This window comes from Benincasa hispida, chromosome 9 (assembly GCF_009727055.1).
Source record: "Benincasa hispida cultivar B227 chromosome 9, ASM972705v1, whole genome shotgun sequence".
NCBI lineage: Eukaryota > Viridiplantae > Streptophyta > Magnoliopsida > Cucurbitales > Cucurbitaceae > Benincasa > Benincasa hispida.
This window is the reverse complement of record NC_052357.1, coordinates 40,151,971-40,169,034: the sequence shown is the minus strand read 5'-3', so window position 1 is coordinate 40,169,034 and position 17,064 is coordinate 40,151,971. Positions and strand designations below refer to the sequence as shown.

Genomic DNA, 17,064 nt, shown 5'->3' with positions numbered 1-17,064 from the left:
CAGTCAGTTGTGTGACCAAGGACTGAATGTGAGCTTTACTAAAGATAAATGTATTGTCACGGGCGATGTAAAAGCATGCCATACCAGTCTCTCCTCTTTATCAGCATCTCCTGGAATTATTTGTGGAGATTGCCTATCTGGTAAACAAACTCATGCCTCTCACAAGCAATTAGGCCACTTAAGCTCTTCCCATATTTTGGAACTTCTACATTTGGATCTGATGGGACCCATGCAATCTGAGTGTTTGGAAGGAAAATGATATATTCTAGTTATCATTGATGACTTCATCTCCAGATACACCTTGGTGTGTTTTCTTCGTGAAAAATTAGACACTTTTTTTTCATGCTCTCTTCTTCAACTATAATGTAAGAAAGATCTGAATGTGATACATATTTAAAGTGATCATGGTAGGAAGTTTGAGAACTCTCAACTCACTGAGTTTTATCAGTTTGCTGAGATTCACCATGAATTTTCAACTCCTATTACACCACAACAAAATGGGATTGTGGAAAGGAAAAACATAACACTTAAGGAGATGGCTCGTGTGATAATACATGTAAAACATATACCATTTCACTTCTCGGTGAAAGCTTTAAACATGGCATATACAAAATAGAGTGGTCTTACGACTAGGAACTGCAAACACTATTTATAAAATATGGAGAGGTAGAAAACCTAATGTGAAATATTTTCATGTTTTTAGAAGTGTCTGCATTCTTATTGAGAGAGATACTAGAAGAATATGGGATTGAAAGTCTGATGAATGGATATTTCTTGGATATTACACAAATAGTCAAGCTTATCATCTCTCCAACAAACAAACTCATACTGTAATGGAGTCTATTAATGTTATAATTGATGGTGATGCTACTTCCCCTAGTTATCCTCCAATTGAAGACCTCAATATAACTTCAGTTGTTGATACTAATGTGCCTAACATCTCGTCTGAAATGGCTTCAGATGTGAATTCAGAAAATCTAGTAGAGATTAACCAAAATATCTCAGAGCAGGCAGGAGCTAGAAACAAACAACCTTCAAGAAAAGTTCATAAAAATCATACTTCTAGTAATATTATTGGGGATTTGGACGAACGAGTGACGACCAAAAGAAAGGATAAAATTAATTATCTTGACATGATCAGCAACATTTGCTTCACTTCATCTGTTGAACCAAAAAAATGTCAAAGAAGCTCTTACAGATGAATGTTGGATAAGTGCCATGCAAGAGAAGCTTGAGTAATTTATAAGGAATGACGCCTATGTTGGGAATGTCCTAAAACTCACAGTTCGTATTAAACATTCTATTTATCAATAATAATGACTTGTTGATTTTGTATCTTATTTTGAAAATCCAATAAACATATCCTTGGCTATAATCTAAATTGTAACTTTATGTAGTGACATAAACAGGATCAAGTTAACAATATATAGCTTAAATGGTCTAATAAGTATATGGATGAAATTGGATATCTCATCCTGGTAACACTAATGGATGCAGCCCACTCTGTAGTTGTCACAAGAAGTTGTAAAGTGCTACAAATGATGTGATCCACAAATCATTCATGTTGAGACATGTGAGTGAGGGCATCCTATGCAATGAGTTTGCATGTAGACTAGACCACGAAACTTTTCTTTATAACGACTGTTTCCTGTTAAAACTGACTATTTCATTTATCAAATAACCTAGGTTAACTTGATCTTAGTCCTGAGCTAGCTATAAACACCTGTTTGTTCGGGATTATCCTTTGATCTACAAACGGTGAGAGTAGTCCAACAACACTGTTCAATAAGCTTCCCATTTTGGGGATAAGACTAGATGAATAGCCGAGGACATAGCCTTGTAAGATGAAATTCACTCCTACCCGATTTAGGGTTAGCAAATAGGTTGTTCTCTTAAGTACTGATTCCACATCTTGAAAAATTAGGGCCCCACCTTCTCATAATAGAGAAAGGATTTGATTCATGAGGATTATGAATCAGAATTGTTCATTAGAGGGTCAGTGGGAACTTAAGGAACAAGATGTATTCACAAGGGTAAAACGGTTATTTTGACCCAACAGTGATTACGAACAACCTGTGAATGATCGACTTACTGATTATGGTTATAAAATCGACATAATATATTTACAGTGAGGGGAATTCAACTATGGGCTGTATTGGAGTGTTTCATTAGTTAACGAATGGGGGTTAGATCGGTCTAATGAGTTTAACCGATTAATCTCGAATCGTTAGAGCCCATGATGTGTTGGTCCGCGAGGTCCCCCTACTAGCTTATAAATAGTTAAGCTTTAGAGTAGCTTGAGAAATTAATTTGAAACGTTCAAATTAAAATTAAACGGAATAGAAGAATATATTTTAAATATGATTTAAATTTATGAAGATGATTTTTGCAAAAATTAATTTAATATTTGTTAAATTAATTTATGAAATTAATTTTAGAAAATTAAATTTCAGCTTTGAAATCAAAATTGAATTTTGAAATTGGTTTTGATTTTAAAGAAAAATTGGAAAATAAGATTACATGCATAAATGGAAATATGAGATTTCCCATTATCATCTTCTTCATGCTCACACAAAACCCATTTTCTCTTCTTCAATAAACTTCAAACATGAGCTGCAAGCCATGCACATTTCTTCTTTGCATGTTCATATGCAATAAATAAAGAAGAATGGAGTGATTTGGAGGTATGCATTCTACAGAAATCTTGAGAGAAAATTTCGGCTGAAGAAGAGTTCTTCAAAAATTGGGTGTTGTGAGCTTCTCCTTCTGTTTTACATTGCTTCAAATTGTTCTTGAGTCCCACAACTCAGTCTAAAGCTCCAAGAGGATAGTGGGGAAGATCTTGAAGTGGTTCACAGTGATCTTTGGAGAAGATTATTGATGTTTGATCAAGATCTTGAAGAGTTCTACAAAGGTATGATCTAAAACCCTATTATTTAGATGAGCATGCTTTAATCTCTACCAAAATTAGTGACTTTGAATGCTTATGGATCATTGATACTTCCACTACATGTTATTACACTCTAACAGTCTGGACTCTTGTCCTCAAGTCTAGATATGTGATTGTTATTGGAACAAAGTGGATTTTCAAAAGCAAGACTGATGAGAATGGAAAAGTGACCATAAATAAAGCAAGATTGGTAGCTCAAGGATATACACAAGTTGAAGGTGAGGATTTTGATGAAACCTTGCTCCCATTGCAAGATTAGAAGTCATTAGACTCTTGCTCAACATTGCTTGTCTTTTGAAGTTTAAATTACATCAGATGGATGTGAAAAGTGCCTTCTTGAACATAAATCTAAATGAGGAAGTGTATGTTGCTCAACCCAAAGGATTTATGGATCCTTCTCACCTCAAGTATGTGTATAAACTCAAAAAGGCCCTTCACGCCTCAAACAAGCTCCCAGAGCATGGTATGAGCGTCTAACCCAATTTCTTATCAACAATGGGTACAAACGAGAGGGAGTTGATAAAACTCTCTTGTAAAGAGCTCTGGTGGAAAATTTGTGATTGTTCAAATTTATGTTGAAGAGATTGTTTTCAGAGGAACATCTCCTAGACAGTGTTTTTGAAGGAACGTCTCCTAGACATTGTTTTCGGAGGAACGTCTCAGGAGATGGTTGAGCTCTTTGTGAAACAGATGCAAGATGAATTTGGAATGAGTATGACAGGAGAACTATCCTATTCTCTGGGATTTCAAATTAAGCAACTTAAAGAAGGAATCTTTATTTCACAAAGCAAATTAGCCAAGAATTTAGTGAAGAAATTTGGCCTTGAAAGTGCTCGTACTAAAAGAACTCCTGCTCCAAATCATGTAAAAATGTCAAAAGACTTTGGTGGAGTTGATAAGAGCCTCTATAGAAGCATCATTGGGAGTTTACTTTATTTGATTGCCAGTAAACCTAACATTGCCTTTGTTGTTGCAGTATCTGTTAATTCTATCCTAAAAGTAGTTATTTACTCAGTGCATAGAGAATCATCAAATACACAAATGGGACTAACGATTATGGCTTATTGTACACCCTTGATATCAGTAGCACTTTAGTTGGCTACTGGTATCAACGTTGTACAATAACCATATGAAGGTTATGCTGTTAACTGCAAACAGTCCTAAAAGCACAGATGAGGATCACTTAACCATATGAAGGTTGTTCCCTATTCCCAAACAGTGGGATCTTTGATGTATCTAATGACTTCAACCAGACCAGATATGTCCTATGCTACAAGTTTGGTCAGTAGATACATGGCCAATCCTGGTAAACGTCATTGGGAAGCAATTAAATGAATACTAAGGTATCTTTGTTCATCAAAGGAAGCTTGAATCTTATACAAACAGAAAAATCCCTCTAATGATGAAATGTATGGTTATGTGGATGTTAATTATGCAGGGGATCTAGATAGGAGACGTTCATTATCTAGATATGTTTTCCTATATGGAAACAATCTAATAAGTTGGAAAGCAAGTCTGCAATCTGTTGTGGCCCTATCCACAACAGAAGCTGAGTTTATAGCTTTGTTCAAGGTTGTCAAAGAAGGTTTGTGACTGAAGAGATTACTAAACGATTTAGGCATTACACAAACCAAAGTGAGAATATATTGTAACAATCAGAGCACAATCTATTTGTCTAAAAATCAACAATTTCACAGCAGAACTAAATATATTGACATCAAGTACCACTTTATCAGAAAAAAGATTGAGAAAAGGAATGTTGAGGTAGTAAAAATACATACCTCAGATAATGCGGCTAATATGTTGACCAAGAAAGTTCCTCAAAGCAAGCTTGGTCGTTGCTTAGACCTTCTTAGATTTGAGTTACCTGAAAAAGGATAGCTCAAAATCAGGTTTAAAAGCAAAAAGGGAAAGGTTCTTTGGATGTTTACAAAGGTGGAGATTGTAATAGAAAAAATCGAGACAAAAATGAAGTTATAGTCAGTTTATCGTTGTCGTCTCTTTCTGTTTTGTTAGTTGTAACCATCAGAGTTTCTTCCGTTGAAAATGAGAGCCTATATAAAAGAAAAATAATAAGAGCGTAACGAGTACGAGAGAGTGAGGCATTCATTCTATAAAGAAGTTAAAAGAAAAAGTAATAAAAAATACCCTCCCTTTTTGCACAGTGGACGTAGGCCTTTGGCCGAACTACTTAAATACTTGTATTCTTTATTTCTCAACGACCGTCTAGCTTTCTCTTAAGTATCGTCTACACGATCGTTTAGTTCCTCTTGCATCGTCTAAACGATCGCCTAGCCCCACTTTGCATCGTCCATACGATCGTCTAGTTCCTCAACTATCGTCTATATGATCATCTAGTTCCACATAACTATCGTCTATACAATCGCCTTGTTCTTCTTAGTATTGTCTACATTATTGAACTATCGTCTAGTTCCTCCGAGCATCGTCTACACGATTGAGCTCGCATACAGGTAAACGATTAAAGGATTTGAAGTCTAAAAGATATCATCTTCCCTGAGTCTTGAAGTGAATTAGACCGTTTATGCTGAATAGTTTGGACCTGCAAATAAGAGAATATGGTTAATCTGGGGCACATCATGCAATTAACTATCTTAATTATGGTCGGTGAGAACTCAAGGAAGTTTAATCGGGGTTTAACTTCAAATTGCTATTCGAATTCAAATTATAGGCAGTTTGATCATGACAGATTTCGTTGTAGTATTTTGGGTTTCTCTCTCTCTCAACTGCCTCTGTTTGAAGTTTTTATTCTTGATTATATCTCTCAGTCATCTCTAATGGTGAGTATTCGCCAACAGACTCACACAACTGACAGTAAAATGGTAAGATGTAAAGAAAAAGCTAAGCGTAAGATGCATGTTGTTGATCAAGTTTCATTGCCTTCTACAAACAAATATGGTGTTTGTGTGCGAGGTTTTCTTATTGAAATTAAGGAAGTTGGAGTTCTTCCATCCTCCACAAAAACAGACGTTTTGGAGCAAGTCAGCCTTTAAAAACTAAAGAGAAAGGAAAGGTAAGTTCATCGTCCTTAACGATGGTTGATTTAATTGGGGCTGGTGTTGAAATTGTTCCAAACAAAACTCCTTCTAGTGGTGAATCTAATCATATGGATGAGTATATTGTCATGCCTGCAAATCCTAAAGAAGCCATTGAACTTTTTGTAGAAGCTCAAGTAGACGCTGCAGTTTTCAAAGTTAGTTTAGTTGATGTTGTTAATCTTGAAACTAGTTCTGTTTTTGCTTATACGACTGTTCAAACTCCTGCTCCTGAGTTGTGTTCTAATGTTGTTAATCCGAATTGTCATGAATTCTATAAGTTGTCTGTTCTTACTTCAACTGTAATGTCAATTTGTGATAATATTGAAATTGATGCTGATTTAGAAAAAATATAGGTGTAAATACTTATGATGAAACGTTTTTTAACTCTGTTGTTGAGAATATTGTTCTTACCTCCTCTATTCTTGATGGTATTGATTCACAAAGCACTCATGTTGTTCCTATTATTATTGGCACTGGTCCTAGTGACGAGGCTCAAAATGTTAAAGAAAATTTCAAGAATATGAGTCCTCCACATTACCCGACCAAAGTCCTGATAATGCTGATTTGTTGGTCTTTGCGACTCTTGAAAATGTAAAATTTTTTGTTGAATCTGAATTAGACATTGATTTTAGTAGCCCAAGTTTAGAGAATTCTCCCCGCTCCACTCAATCTGATGATGAAGATGATATCCTTATTTCTACTCTTCGATCTAAGAAAGTTGTTGATGGTGTTGGTGTTTCTAGAGATGGTAACGGTGATGTTATTTCTTTTGAGTCCTCTGATCATGATTCTAAGCAATCTGTTTATGAGGAAGCCTTTGACTAGGGTTTCAAGAGTAGCTCAGACAAAGAAGCTACAGGATCTATTTGGGTCACTAGGGCCACGATTCAGATCAAAATTCCTTTGGATTGGGTCTCTTTTCACATTGAAGAGAGTGCAAAACTGTGGAAGTATGTTGTAAAACAAAATATTATGGATGAGAAAGAATTATCTGATCGTACTCAAGCATGTGCTGAGCTTATGGAATTGATTCAAACTGCTGGTCTTGAAAGAACAGATTTGAACTTAGAGCCTTACTATCCTCAGTTGGTTCGTGTATTCATTGTGAATCTTCTCTCAGACTTTGCAGAAACAACTAATTCAGATTTTCAGAGGGTACACATTAGGTAGCATGCTTTTGTCTTCTCTGTTGCGGTGATCAACCAATTTCTTTGTCGTATTGTGCCTTAAACTATGAAAGAACATCGCCTTTCTTTAAGAGATTTGGTGTTTGAGTTGACTAGAGGAGCACGTTCCACTTGGCCACATAAGGGTCAACTGTCTACAATTGTCTTAAGTGTTAAATATGCCCTTTTGCATAGGATTGGAATTTATAATTGGTGCCTTTCTTTATATAAATCAGGTTTATCCATTGCTCTTGCTACTTTGATATATCAGATTGAGACTAGATCACAATTCAATTATGGTGTTTTTGTAATGAACCAGATTAAACGTCACATTGGGTCCATAACCTTGAAATTTCCTATTTGTTTTCCTCGCCTTATTTGTGATATCCTTTTGTCTCAAAAGCCCGATCTTCTCACTGCATCAGATGATGTTGGCCCATCTCCAAGTCTCATTTCCATCAATCCTAAACTTATGCAGGGACACCATATTTCTGATTTACACTACCACAACTACTTACCATCTTGATGGTTTAAGTCGAGATTTAATAGCTTTTTCGTTTGGTGGTCGTATTCTTCAGCTGGTTTTCCACAGCATGACGTGATCTAAAGTCTTTGGTGCACCAACTTCAGGAGAAAAAGGCTGAAATAGATGAGATTTTACTGATCATGCAATCTATTTTATCTCGGGATGTAGGTGCTTCATCTTCTCAACAACGACATTGATGTTTTTTTTCGCAGCCAAAAAGGGGGAGTTGTTTGTGTTTTGGTTTAGTGGAGATTTCTGATTGGTTTTCTACTTTTGTTTATGATGTGATTTTTCTCTAAGGATTTATATGTTTTAGCTTATTTTGTGTTGTTCTGTTGATGTTATTGTTTTTGTCAAGACTTTCTTTCAGTCATTTGTGCTTATTGTTGAATGGTAATTTGTTTTTGTTATGTCTATAAAAAATTATAAGCCAAAGGGGGAGTTTGTTGGAGATTTAGTTTGTTGGCTTTATAATTTTCTCTAAGGCAGTGGTTCTGTAGATGTTTAAAATAAAGTATTAACATCCAATTGTGACATTAGAGTATTTTCCTGCAGAATATTTTTACCATATCTGAAAATATCCGGTTGTGATATTTAATCTGAAATCTTCCTTTTTGAAATGTGGCTTTTTATTCCAAATGAGGACTTATTTCCTTTATTGGATTCGTCTATTTAAAGTGGGTGTTGTAGACAATTTAGGGTTATCGTGATTGTTTAATTGAGCAAGACGTTTTTCTGTATTTCGGTCAAACTATTCTATATCGTGTTCTTGCTTGTCTGCTCACTATTCCACTCTACATGTTCTTCATCCGTTGAGTGCAACACGTTGAAGAGTTTAAGGTCTTAGGAGGAGCCTAAGCCATTGTTGCGAGAGAAGGGATTCTTAGTCTTAGGGAGAGCCTAAAACTTAACTTCAGAGATGGAGTTTTCTATCTTAGGGGGACCTAAGAGTTTTTTGTGAAAGGAATTCACTGATCCAAGAGGAAGATAATCAAGTTGAGAGGAGTCTCACACACTATTAGGTGCCGAAGTGTCAGATGCTAATATTAACTTACCTAGAGGGAACTTAAGTTTAGTTGAAGGAGTCTCACATTTAGGGGGAGCCTAGGTGTAGTGTGAGTTAAGTTCTACGTTAACCACTGTAGTAGTTGGTGTATTACAGATAAGTACTACGTTGTAAATTTCTTAACTCTTAAATATTAGCGGATTATCTTTCTTGGGCTTTCTACCCCACGGATGTAGGTGTTTATCACTGAACTGGGTTACCAACTGTTGCGTGTCTTTACTTGTTTACTTATTGTTAGTATTTTTGTTGTTCCAGTTATTGTTAGTGTTTTCGGTTTAACATTCGCATATCGAGTAGCGAGTCATCCTAGCACTTTTTCACAATCAAACTTATTCTCTTAAGATATCCTTAAACGAACTTTTGGAATGTAGAAAAAGAGATGAGAATTTAAAGAGAGACATCTAATTATCCTTTTTAAAAATAATGATAGATAGTGCAATTATACGGCACTATCATAAAATAAGGTTGAAGTGATAATCATTTTGAGAAAGAATGGGATGTCCGGAATGATATTTAAACGAAGAAATGGAGAGCGGCATCATAATATTATAATGTGGGTTTTAGAAATACTTATTTTCACAATAAAGAATTAGAGGCTCTAAGATATAATATTGTTACATGTTTGATGAGAGCAAAATAGATAACGTAAATTTTACTTTTGTACTTTTACATTTTTGTTATACTTAAATTCAAATAATATTGGTTTATTATAATTTTATATAACTATTGATTCCAAAATTTGGTACTAACTATGAATTTGTAATTTTTGGGAGGAATTAAACGATCTCCTTGCACAATGGAGGAAAAACTCACACCGGTGTGGTGCTTGGCTACTAACATTTCGACGATCAAATCAATAATCAAAGAGTTAGAGAGTAGAGAATTTGGGATGTACTTCAACATACCTCAAATGTCACGAATCTCTTGGTTAAATAAAAATGGTTTTTTTTTTAAATTGAAATTATGTTAAATATATTATAAACTCTTTATAATGATTCTATATTTGTTTAATGTCTTATATATTTTACTATATTATAAGTAGTACATTTTATTTCAATCATATATAAAACGAAAGAAACAATTAACCATTACCAAATATATTTTTGTTTATTATTTTTTTAAAAAAAAATAAGAGATAGAAATAGTTATCAATTTTATTTTCTTTTTTTTCTTTTTTTCTTTTTTTTTTGTTAAAAAAGACAAAAAAAAGGAGAAACGAAAAATAACAGAAGAAAAAATGAAAATATTATTAAAAGGGTCCAAAACTTTTTTAAGCATGGTATAATTGTGCATGGTTTATGATCTTCTAGGTGGTGCTCTCGTTTTTCACGCTGAAGACAGTTAAAAAAAATTGAAAACTTTGTTCCTTACGATATTAGATCGATCTAGATGGATGAAGACAGTTAAAAAAATAGTTTATTTTGCTAAATTTTTAGTTATGATTTCATGCTTAACTTACATGATATACATTTGGTCAATATAAAATCAGGAGTTACAACAAAATAAGACAAAAAAGTACATCTTCATAAAATAATAGGAAAAGAGAAGAAGATTAAAAAACAAAATTGATAATGTGAGAGCTTTCAGAAGGTCAACACATGAACCTCCAAGTTGCCATTTTTTTTAACATTCACTTTGTTATTTTTTAAATCCTAAATGAACCCAAAGGCGGTAACAAAACCACATACGGTGATCAAAATGGTATTTGTCGCCCACAACGACTTGCTAATTAATACTTATTATATACTCCAAATCTGGGGGTGCTTTGTTCTGTTTCGACAATTTTGGAGGATCACAGGCCGTCAAACGTGTACTTCGGTATCTAGTTGGCACAAAATATGTAGGCATTTTCATACAGCTCAATGATCAATTGAACATTTTACTGCCTTTTTCGATGTTGACTGAGCCTCAAATGTTGACGATAGAAAATCTATGGCAGCCTATTGTGTCTTTATTGGGCATACACTAGTGTCGTGGTCCTCCAAAAAGCAATCTATGGTGTCTCACTCTAGTACGGAGTCGGAGTATCGAGCCATTACTCATGCTCCAGCTGAGGTAATCTGGTTAAAATAATTACTCAAAGAAATTAGCCTTCTGATAGTTGATTGTCCTGTTCTCTAAAGTGACAATATTAGTGCTCGAAATTTGGCAACTAATCCTATGTATCATGTCCATACAAAACACATCGAAATCGATGTGCATTTTTTTCGTGATCAAGTCCTCAATGGTGATCTTGAGGTTTGCTTTGTTCCCTCCTCTAACAAGTTGGCTAACTGTCTCACAAAGTCCCTTACACACTCCCAATTTAACTTGTTGAGAATCAAACTCAGACTCGTTGAACTACCCCTCGTTTGAAGGTAGATGTTAGGGAGAAAAATGAAATGCATCGTGTTGATAAGTGTTGAAGTTGGGAAATTAGAAAAGGACCTTGCCATCCTTTCTCCAGAAAACTCCTTTTAGTGGTGAATCTGATCACATGAATGAGTATATTGTCATACCTAGAAACCTTAAAGAGATCGTTGAACCTTCTATAGAAGCTCAAGTAGATGATAGGGTTTCCGAAGGTAGTTTAGTTGATGATGTTAATCTTGAATTTGGTTCTGTTTTTGCTGATACGACTATTCAAAGCTCTGCTCCTGAGTTGTGTTGTAATGTTGTTAATCTGAATTGTCATGAATTTGAGAAGTTTTCTATTCCTACTTCAACTGTAATGTCGATTCGTGATAATATTGAAATTGCTGCTGATTTAGAAAAAAAAATGAAGGTGAAAATACTTTTGATGAAACGTTTTTGAACTTTATTGTTGAGAATATTGTTCTTTCTTCCTTTGTTATTGATGGTATTGATTTATAAAGCGCCCTTGTGGTTCCTATTGTTATTGGCACTAGGCCTAGTGACGAGGCTCAAAATGTTAAAGAAAATGTCAAGACTCTGTATGAGTCCTCCACTTTACCCGGCTAAAATCCTAATAATGTTGATTTGTTGTATCTCTGCGACTCTTGAGAATGTGAAAAATGATGTCGAATATGAAGTTGACATTGATTTCAGTGGCCAAATTTAGAGAATTCTCCCCGCTCCACTCATTTTGATGATGAAGATGATATCCCTATTGTTGCTCTCCAATCTAAGAAAGTTGTTCACAGCGCTGGTGTTTCTAAAGATGGTAATGATGATGTTGATATTTCTTCTGAGTCCTCTGATCATGATTCTATGTAATCTGCTTCTAAGGAAGCCTCTGACTAGGGTTTCAAGACTAGATCAGATAAAGAAGCTATAGGATCTATTTGGGATTTCAAGATTGTGGAAATATATTGCAAAACAAAATATTGTGGATGAGAAAGAATTATCTGATTGTACTCAAGAATGTGTTGAGCTTATGGAATTTATTCAAACTGATGGTCTTGAAAGAACAGTTTTGAATTTGGGGTCTTACTATCCTCATCTGGTTTGTGAATTCATTGTGAATCTTCTCTCAGACTTTGCAGAAATAGCTAGTCCAGATTTTCAGAGGGTACACATTAGGCGGCATGCTTTTGATTTCTCTGCTGCAGTGATCAACCAATTTCTTTGTCGTACTGTACCTGAAACTACGAAAGAACTACACCCTTCTTTAAGAGCTTTGGTGTTTGAGTTGACTGGAGGAGCGTCAATTGTCTACAGTTGTTTTAAGTATTAAATGTGCCTTTTTGCACAGAATTGGAATTTATAATTCGTGCCCTTCTTCATTCAAATATGGTTTGTCAATTGCTCTTGCTACTTTGATATATCAGATTGGGACTAGATCATAATTCAATTATGGTGTGTTTGTAATCAACCAAGTTAAACGACACATTGGGTCTACAGCCTTGAAATTTCTTATTTGTTTTCCTCGCCTTATTTGTGCTATCCTTTTGTCTTAGAAGCCTAATCTTCTTACTGCTTCAGGTTGGCCCATCTCCAAGTATTTTCTCCATCAGTCCTAAACTTGTGTAAGTTCTTGATGTTCCTGATCTGGATACTACCACGACTACTTACCATCTTGATGGTTTAACTCAAGATTTAATAGCTTTTTCGTTTGGTGGTCGTATTCTTCAGCTACTTTCGACTGCATCACGTGATCTGGAGTCTTTGGTGTGCCAACTTCAAGAGAAAAAGGCTGAAGCGGATAAGGTTTTACTGATCGCGATCTGTTTTATCTTGGGAGGTGGGTGCTTCCTCTTCTCAACAACGACGTTGATGTTTTTTTTTTTTTACATCCAGAAAGGCGGAGCTGTTTGTGGTTTGGTGGAAATTTCTAATTGATTTTCTGGAAATTTCTAATTGATTTTCTACTCCTGATTATGATGTGTTTTTGCTCTAAGCACTGATATATTTTAGCTTGTTTTGTGTTGTTCTATTGATGTTATTGTTTTTGTCAAGACTTTCTTTAAGACATATGTACTTATTGTTGAATGGTAGTTTGTTTTGTTCTGCCTATAAAAAAAAATTATAAGCCAAATGGGGAGTATGTTGGAGTTTTTTTTTGTTGGCTTTATAATTTTCTCTAAGGCAGTAGTTCTATAGATGTCTCAAATAAAGTATTAACATCTAAGGTGGTCGTCGAAGTTGATCATGTGATTTTTGTCGGAGATTGTAGTCGGAGGTGGTTGTCAGAGCCCGAATGTTAATCGCATGAAGGTGGTATTAGAGTTGCTTGTTGGAGTTCTTCGTCGAAGGTAGTTGTTGAAGCCACGAGTAGGTCGTTGAAGTTGCTTGTTTAAAGGTGGTCATTGAAGGTGTTTTTCATCGGAGTTTGTAGTCGGAGGTGGTTGTCAGATCCTATGAAGGTGGTTGTCGGAGTTGGTCATCGAATTTTGTTGTCGGAGTTGAGTCAATGGAGGTAGTTGCCAAAGCTCGAAATTGGTTATCGAAGTTGGTCGCGCGAAGGTTGTCGAAGCCCTGAGTTGATCGTCGGAACTGTCATCAAAGGTGGTTGTCGAAGCCCGGATTTCATCTTCGGAGTTTTCATCGGAGGTGGTTATCAGAGCCTAGAGTTAGTTCCCCGTATGTGACAGTAGTCAATGGGTGAAGTCATTAAAAATATTGGAAGAAGGGAGTGTTGGGGTGAGTTGGTAAAATATACCAACTCAACTCCATCAACATTTAAAGTTTGTGGACCAAACAATGAGTTGGTATATTATACCAACTCTACTCAACTCATGTTGGTGAGCCAAACACCACATTAGACACTCATGGATATAATATATAAATTTGAAACTGGAAGAGCTTATTAGAAAGATTTTAAATATAAACCTCTTATGATTGAAGTAAAATGAACTTCAAAAAGCATGAATCGCTGTACTTAAAAATATAATTGGCCCAAAGAATTCAATCAAAGATGAGGCTTAAGAAAGTCAACTCATTCTCAAATTTTTTAATATGGTTAATATATAAAAAGTGTACGCTCAAGGTTTTTAGACTATTGGAATCTGGATTCCTCACCTCCATGTTTATATGCTTACACACCAAGTTGTCTTTTTTTTTTTTTTCTGGTGTTTTTTTCTCCAAGTTGCTATTTTTCAACTCTCGAGAACATCATTAAGAACCCAAGGCACCAAAAAAAGCCACATCGCCCACAAAGAAATTCAATTTGTCAATTATTATACTCCAAATGTGGGGTGTTGTTGTGTTTCGGCATTTTGGCAGAGCATTATAAATAGAGATTTGATAACAAAATCAAACACAAAACTCATCTCATCAACATATTGATTTGCTTGAAGCAAGAAGTTGCGTTTGAAAATTGTTCGTGGAAGTGATGTCAAGCACCGCAGGTCAAGTCATCAAATGCAAAGGTTGGTTCGTACATAACCCCATTTCAAATGTAGTTATTCGCGGTGGATGGATTAATTTTGATTGATGATCAGATTTAATTGGTGGATGTAATTCTAATAATTTAGTTTGTTATGCTTTGGATTATACAGCTGCAGTGGCATGGGAGGCTGGAAAGCCACTGGTAATTGAGGAAGTGGAAGTGGCACCACCACAAGCTAATGAAGTCCGTGTCAAGATCCTCTTCACTGCTCTTTGCCACACTGATGTTTACTTCTGGGAGGCCAAGGTCTAATTTCAACACTTTATTCTAAAAACTTCAATTTGACTTTGTGGGTCTTCTCAAAATTGCATCTTTTTTGTACATTTCAGGGCCAAACACCTCTGTTTCCTCGAATATTCGGGCATGAAGCTGGAGGGTATGTTACACACACACACACACATATATATATATATATGTATAATATTTTTCTATTAGAATTACTAAATATATATATAATTATAATTACTTGTGTTTGTAAAAATTAAAACAGAGTTGTCGAGAGCGTAGGGGAAGGGGTGACCAGTCTGAAAGCAGGCGACCATGTACTGCCAGTGTTCACAGGGGAGTGTGGGGAATGCCGTCATTGTAAGTCGGAAGAGAGCAACATGTGCGATCTCCTTCGAATCAACACTGACCGTGGAGTGATGATCAGCGACAACAACACACGATTCTCTAAAAACGGACAACCAATTTACCACTTTGTGGGAACCTCGACATTTAGTGAATACACAGTTGTCCATGTTGGATGTTTGGCCAAAATCAACCCTTCTGCCCCCCTTGACATTGTGTGTGTTCTTAGTTGTGGCATTTCCACTGGTCTTGGTGCCACTCTGAATGTTGCTAAGCCCACTAAGGGATCCTCTATTGCTATATTTGGATTAGGTGCTGTTGGCCTTGCTGTAAGTATATTTTCAATTTCAATTTCAATTTCTCTCTCTGTGGTTGATTTTGAATTATATATTAAGAATCATCACTTTCTTCTAATTTATAGGCTGCTGAGGGTGCAAGAATTGCTGGGGCATCCAGGATCATTGGAGTCGATCTCAATCCAAGTCGATTTGAAGAAGGTATAAATTACTCATCATTAATTAATTAATTCCTGCATGCCCCTCCAGTTCAATATTCGATAATCAATATGCTTATTTTCTCTTATTTATTTTTAAACCACAGCTAAAAAATTTGGTGTCAATGAGTTTGTGAATCCAAAGGATTATGACAAACCTGTCCAACAGGTAATTATAATTCATTCATTAATTTATTCATTAGTTTTTTTTAAAAAAACAAAAAAAAAATAAAAAATTAAACAGGTAATTATATGAATTGATTAAGAACAAGTAATAATGATTGATGAATTATTTCCACATACATACAGGTGATTGCTGAGATGACAAATGGAGGAGTTGACCGAAGTGTTGAATGTACAGGAAGCATCCAAGCAATGATCTCAGCCTTTGAATGTGTTCATGATGTAATTTTTTATTTTTTTTTTTCTTCATTCATTAGCATATATAAATTAGATTACATAATGCTCTAATTCTGACATAATAATATATGGAATAAATGGATCAGGGTTGGGGTGTTGCTGTGCTTGTTGGTGTCCCAAACAAAGATGATTCCTTCAAGACTCATCCAATGCACTTCCTGAATGAGAAGACTCTAAAGGGAACCTTCTTTGGGAACTACAAAACTCGCTCAGACATTCCCAATGTGGTTGAGCAGTACTTGAACAAGGTTAGTATCAATCACTAATTAATTCCTTTTCAAAGTTTCTCTCTTGTTCTAAATTAATCTATATTAATTGATCATGTAGGAGCTTGAATTGGAGAAATTCATCACTCACTCTGTTCCCTTTAATGAAATCAACAAGGCATTCGACTACATGCTCAACGGACAGTCTATCCGATGCGTCATTCGAATGGATCATCATTGATCAATCTTGAAAACAAATTCAATATACTGTTTTCCATGACTTTTGTCTCATTTGTTTGTCCATCTCTTGTTTCTTAGAATTATTTTTGTAATTATGTGTGTGATTCTACTTTCTTATATTATCTTCTGGTGTAATACTTCTTGATGTAATTACACTTTATTCTTATATTATCTTTTGGTGTATTTCTGAGTAACTTCTTGATGTAATTACACTTTACTACCTTCTATTAAACTTTTATTAATTTTGTTTGTTATGTTTCATTCAAAATATATATACTTTTCATTTCTTCATATAGAAAATTCAAATCCTTGCCCTCATATTATCTTACTAAAAAAATCAGTAATAATAAAATAACCCATCATTCATTTTGTAACACATTTAATTAGTTAATGAAGATGCAAATTCCAATTTTGATTCTTTCACGTTTGTTTAGGGAGAGATGGAATCAAGAGTAGTATTATAGCAATGATCTTTATAATTATTCCATGGCATAAAGATTCTGATTCTGATTTCTGATGAAATAAAAAATAAAAAATTACA

The 17,064-nt window shown here is 35.0% G+C and overlaps 1 protein-coding gene across 1 annotated transcript; it reads left to right on the top strand.

Annotated features, from left to right (window-relative positions):
• Positions 1–14,372: 14,372 nt before the first annotated feature.
• Positions 14,373–16,669, top strand: LOC120087196 (alcohol dehydrogenase 1-like). Its single transcript, XM_039044104.1, has 9 exons — positions 14,373–14,574; positions 14,704–14,840; positions 14,924–14,970; positions 15,085–15,493; positions 15,586–15,661; positions 15,765–15,826; positions 15,967–16,062; positions 16,164–16,325; positions 16,405–16,669. Exons 1-9 carry the CDS (start codon positions 14,538–14,540, stop codon positions 16,522–16,524), a joined length of 1,146 nt encoding a protein of 381 aa, XP_038900032.1. The 5' UTR covers positions 14,373–14,537; the 3' UTR covers positions 16,525–16,669.
• The last annotated feature ends 395 nt before the right edge of the window (positions 16,670–17,064 follow it).

Coding starts and splice junctions, on each gene's coding strand:
- LOC120087196 (XM_039044104.1), top strand. CDS start 14,538: ATGTCAAGCACCGCAGGTCAAGTCATCAAATGCAAAG. Junction 14,971..15,084: donor TTCGGGCATGAAGCTGGAGG/GTATGTTACACA, acceptor AAATTAAAACAG/AGTTGTCGAGAGCGTAGGGG. Junction 16,326..16,404: donor TTGAGCAGTACTTGAACAAG/GTTAGTATCAAT, acceptor TTGATCATGTAG/GAGCTTGAATTGGAGAAATT.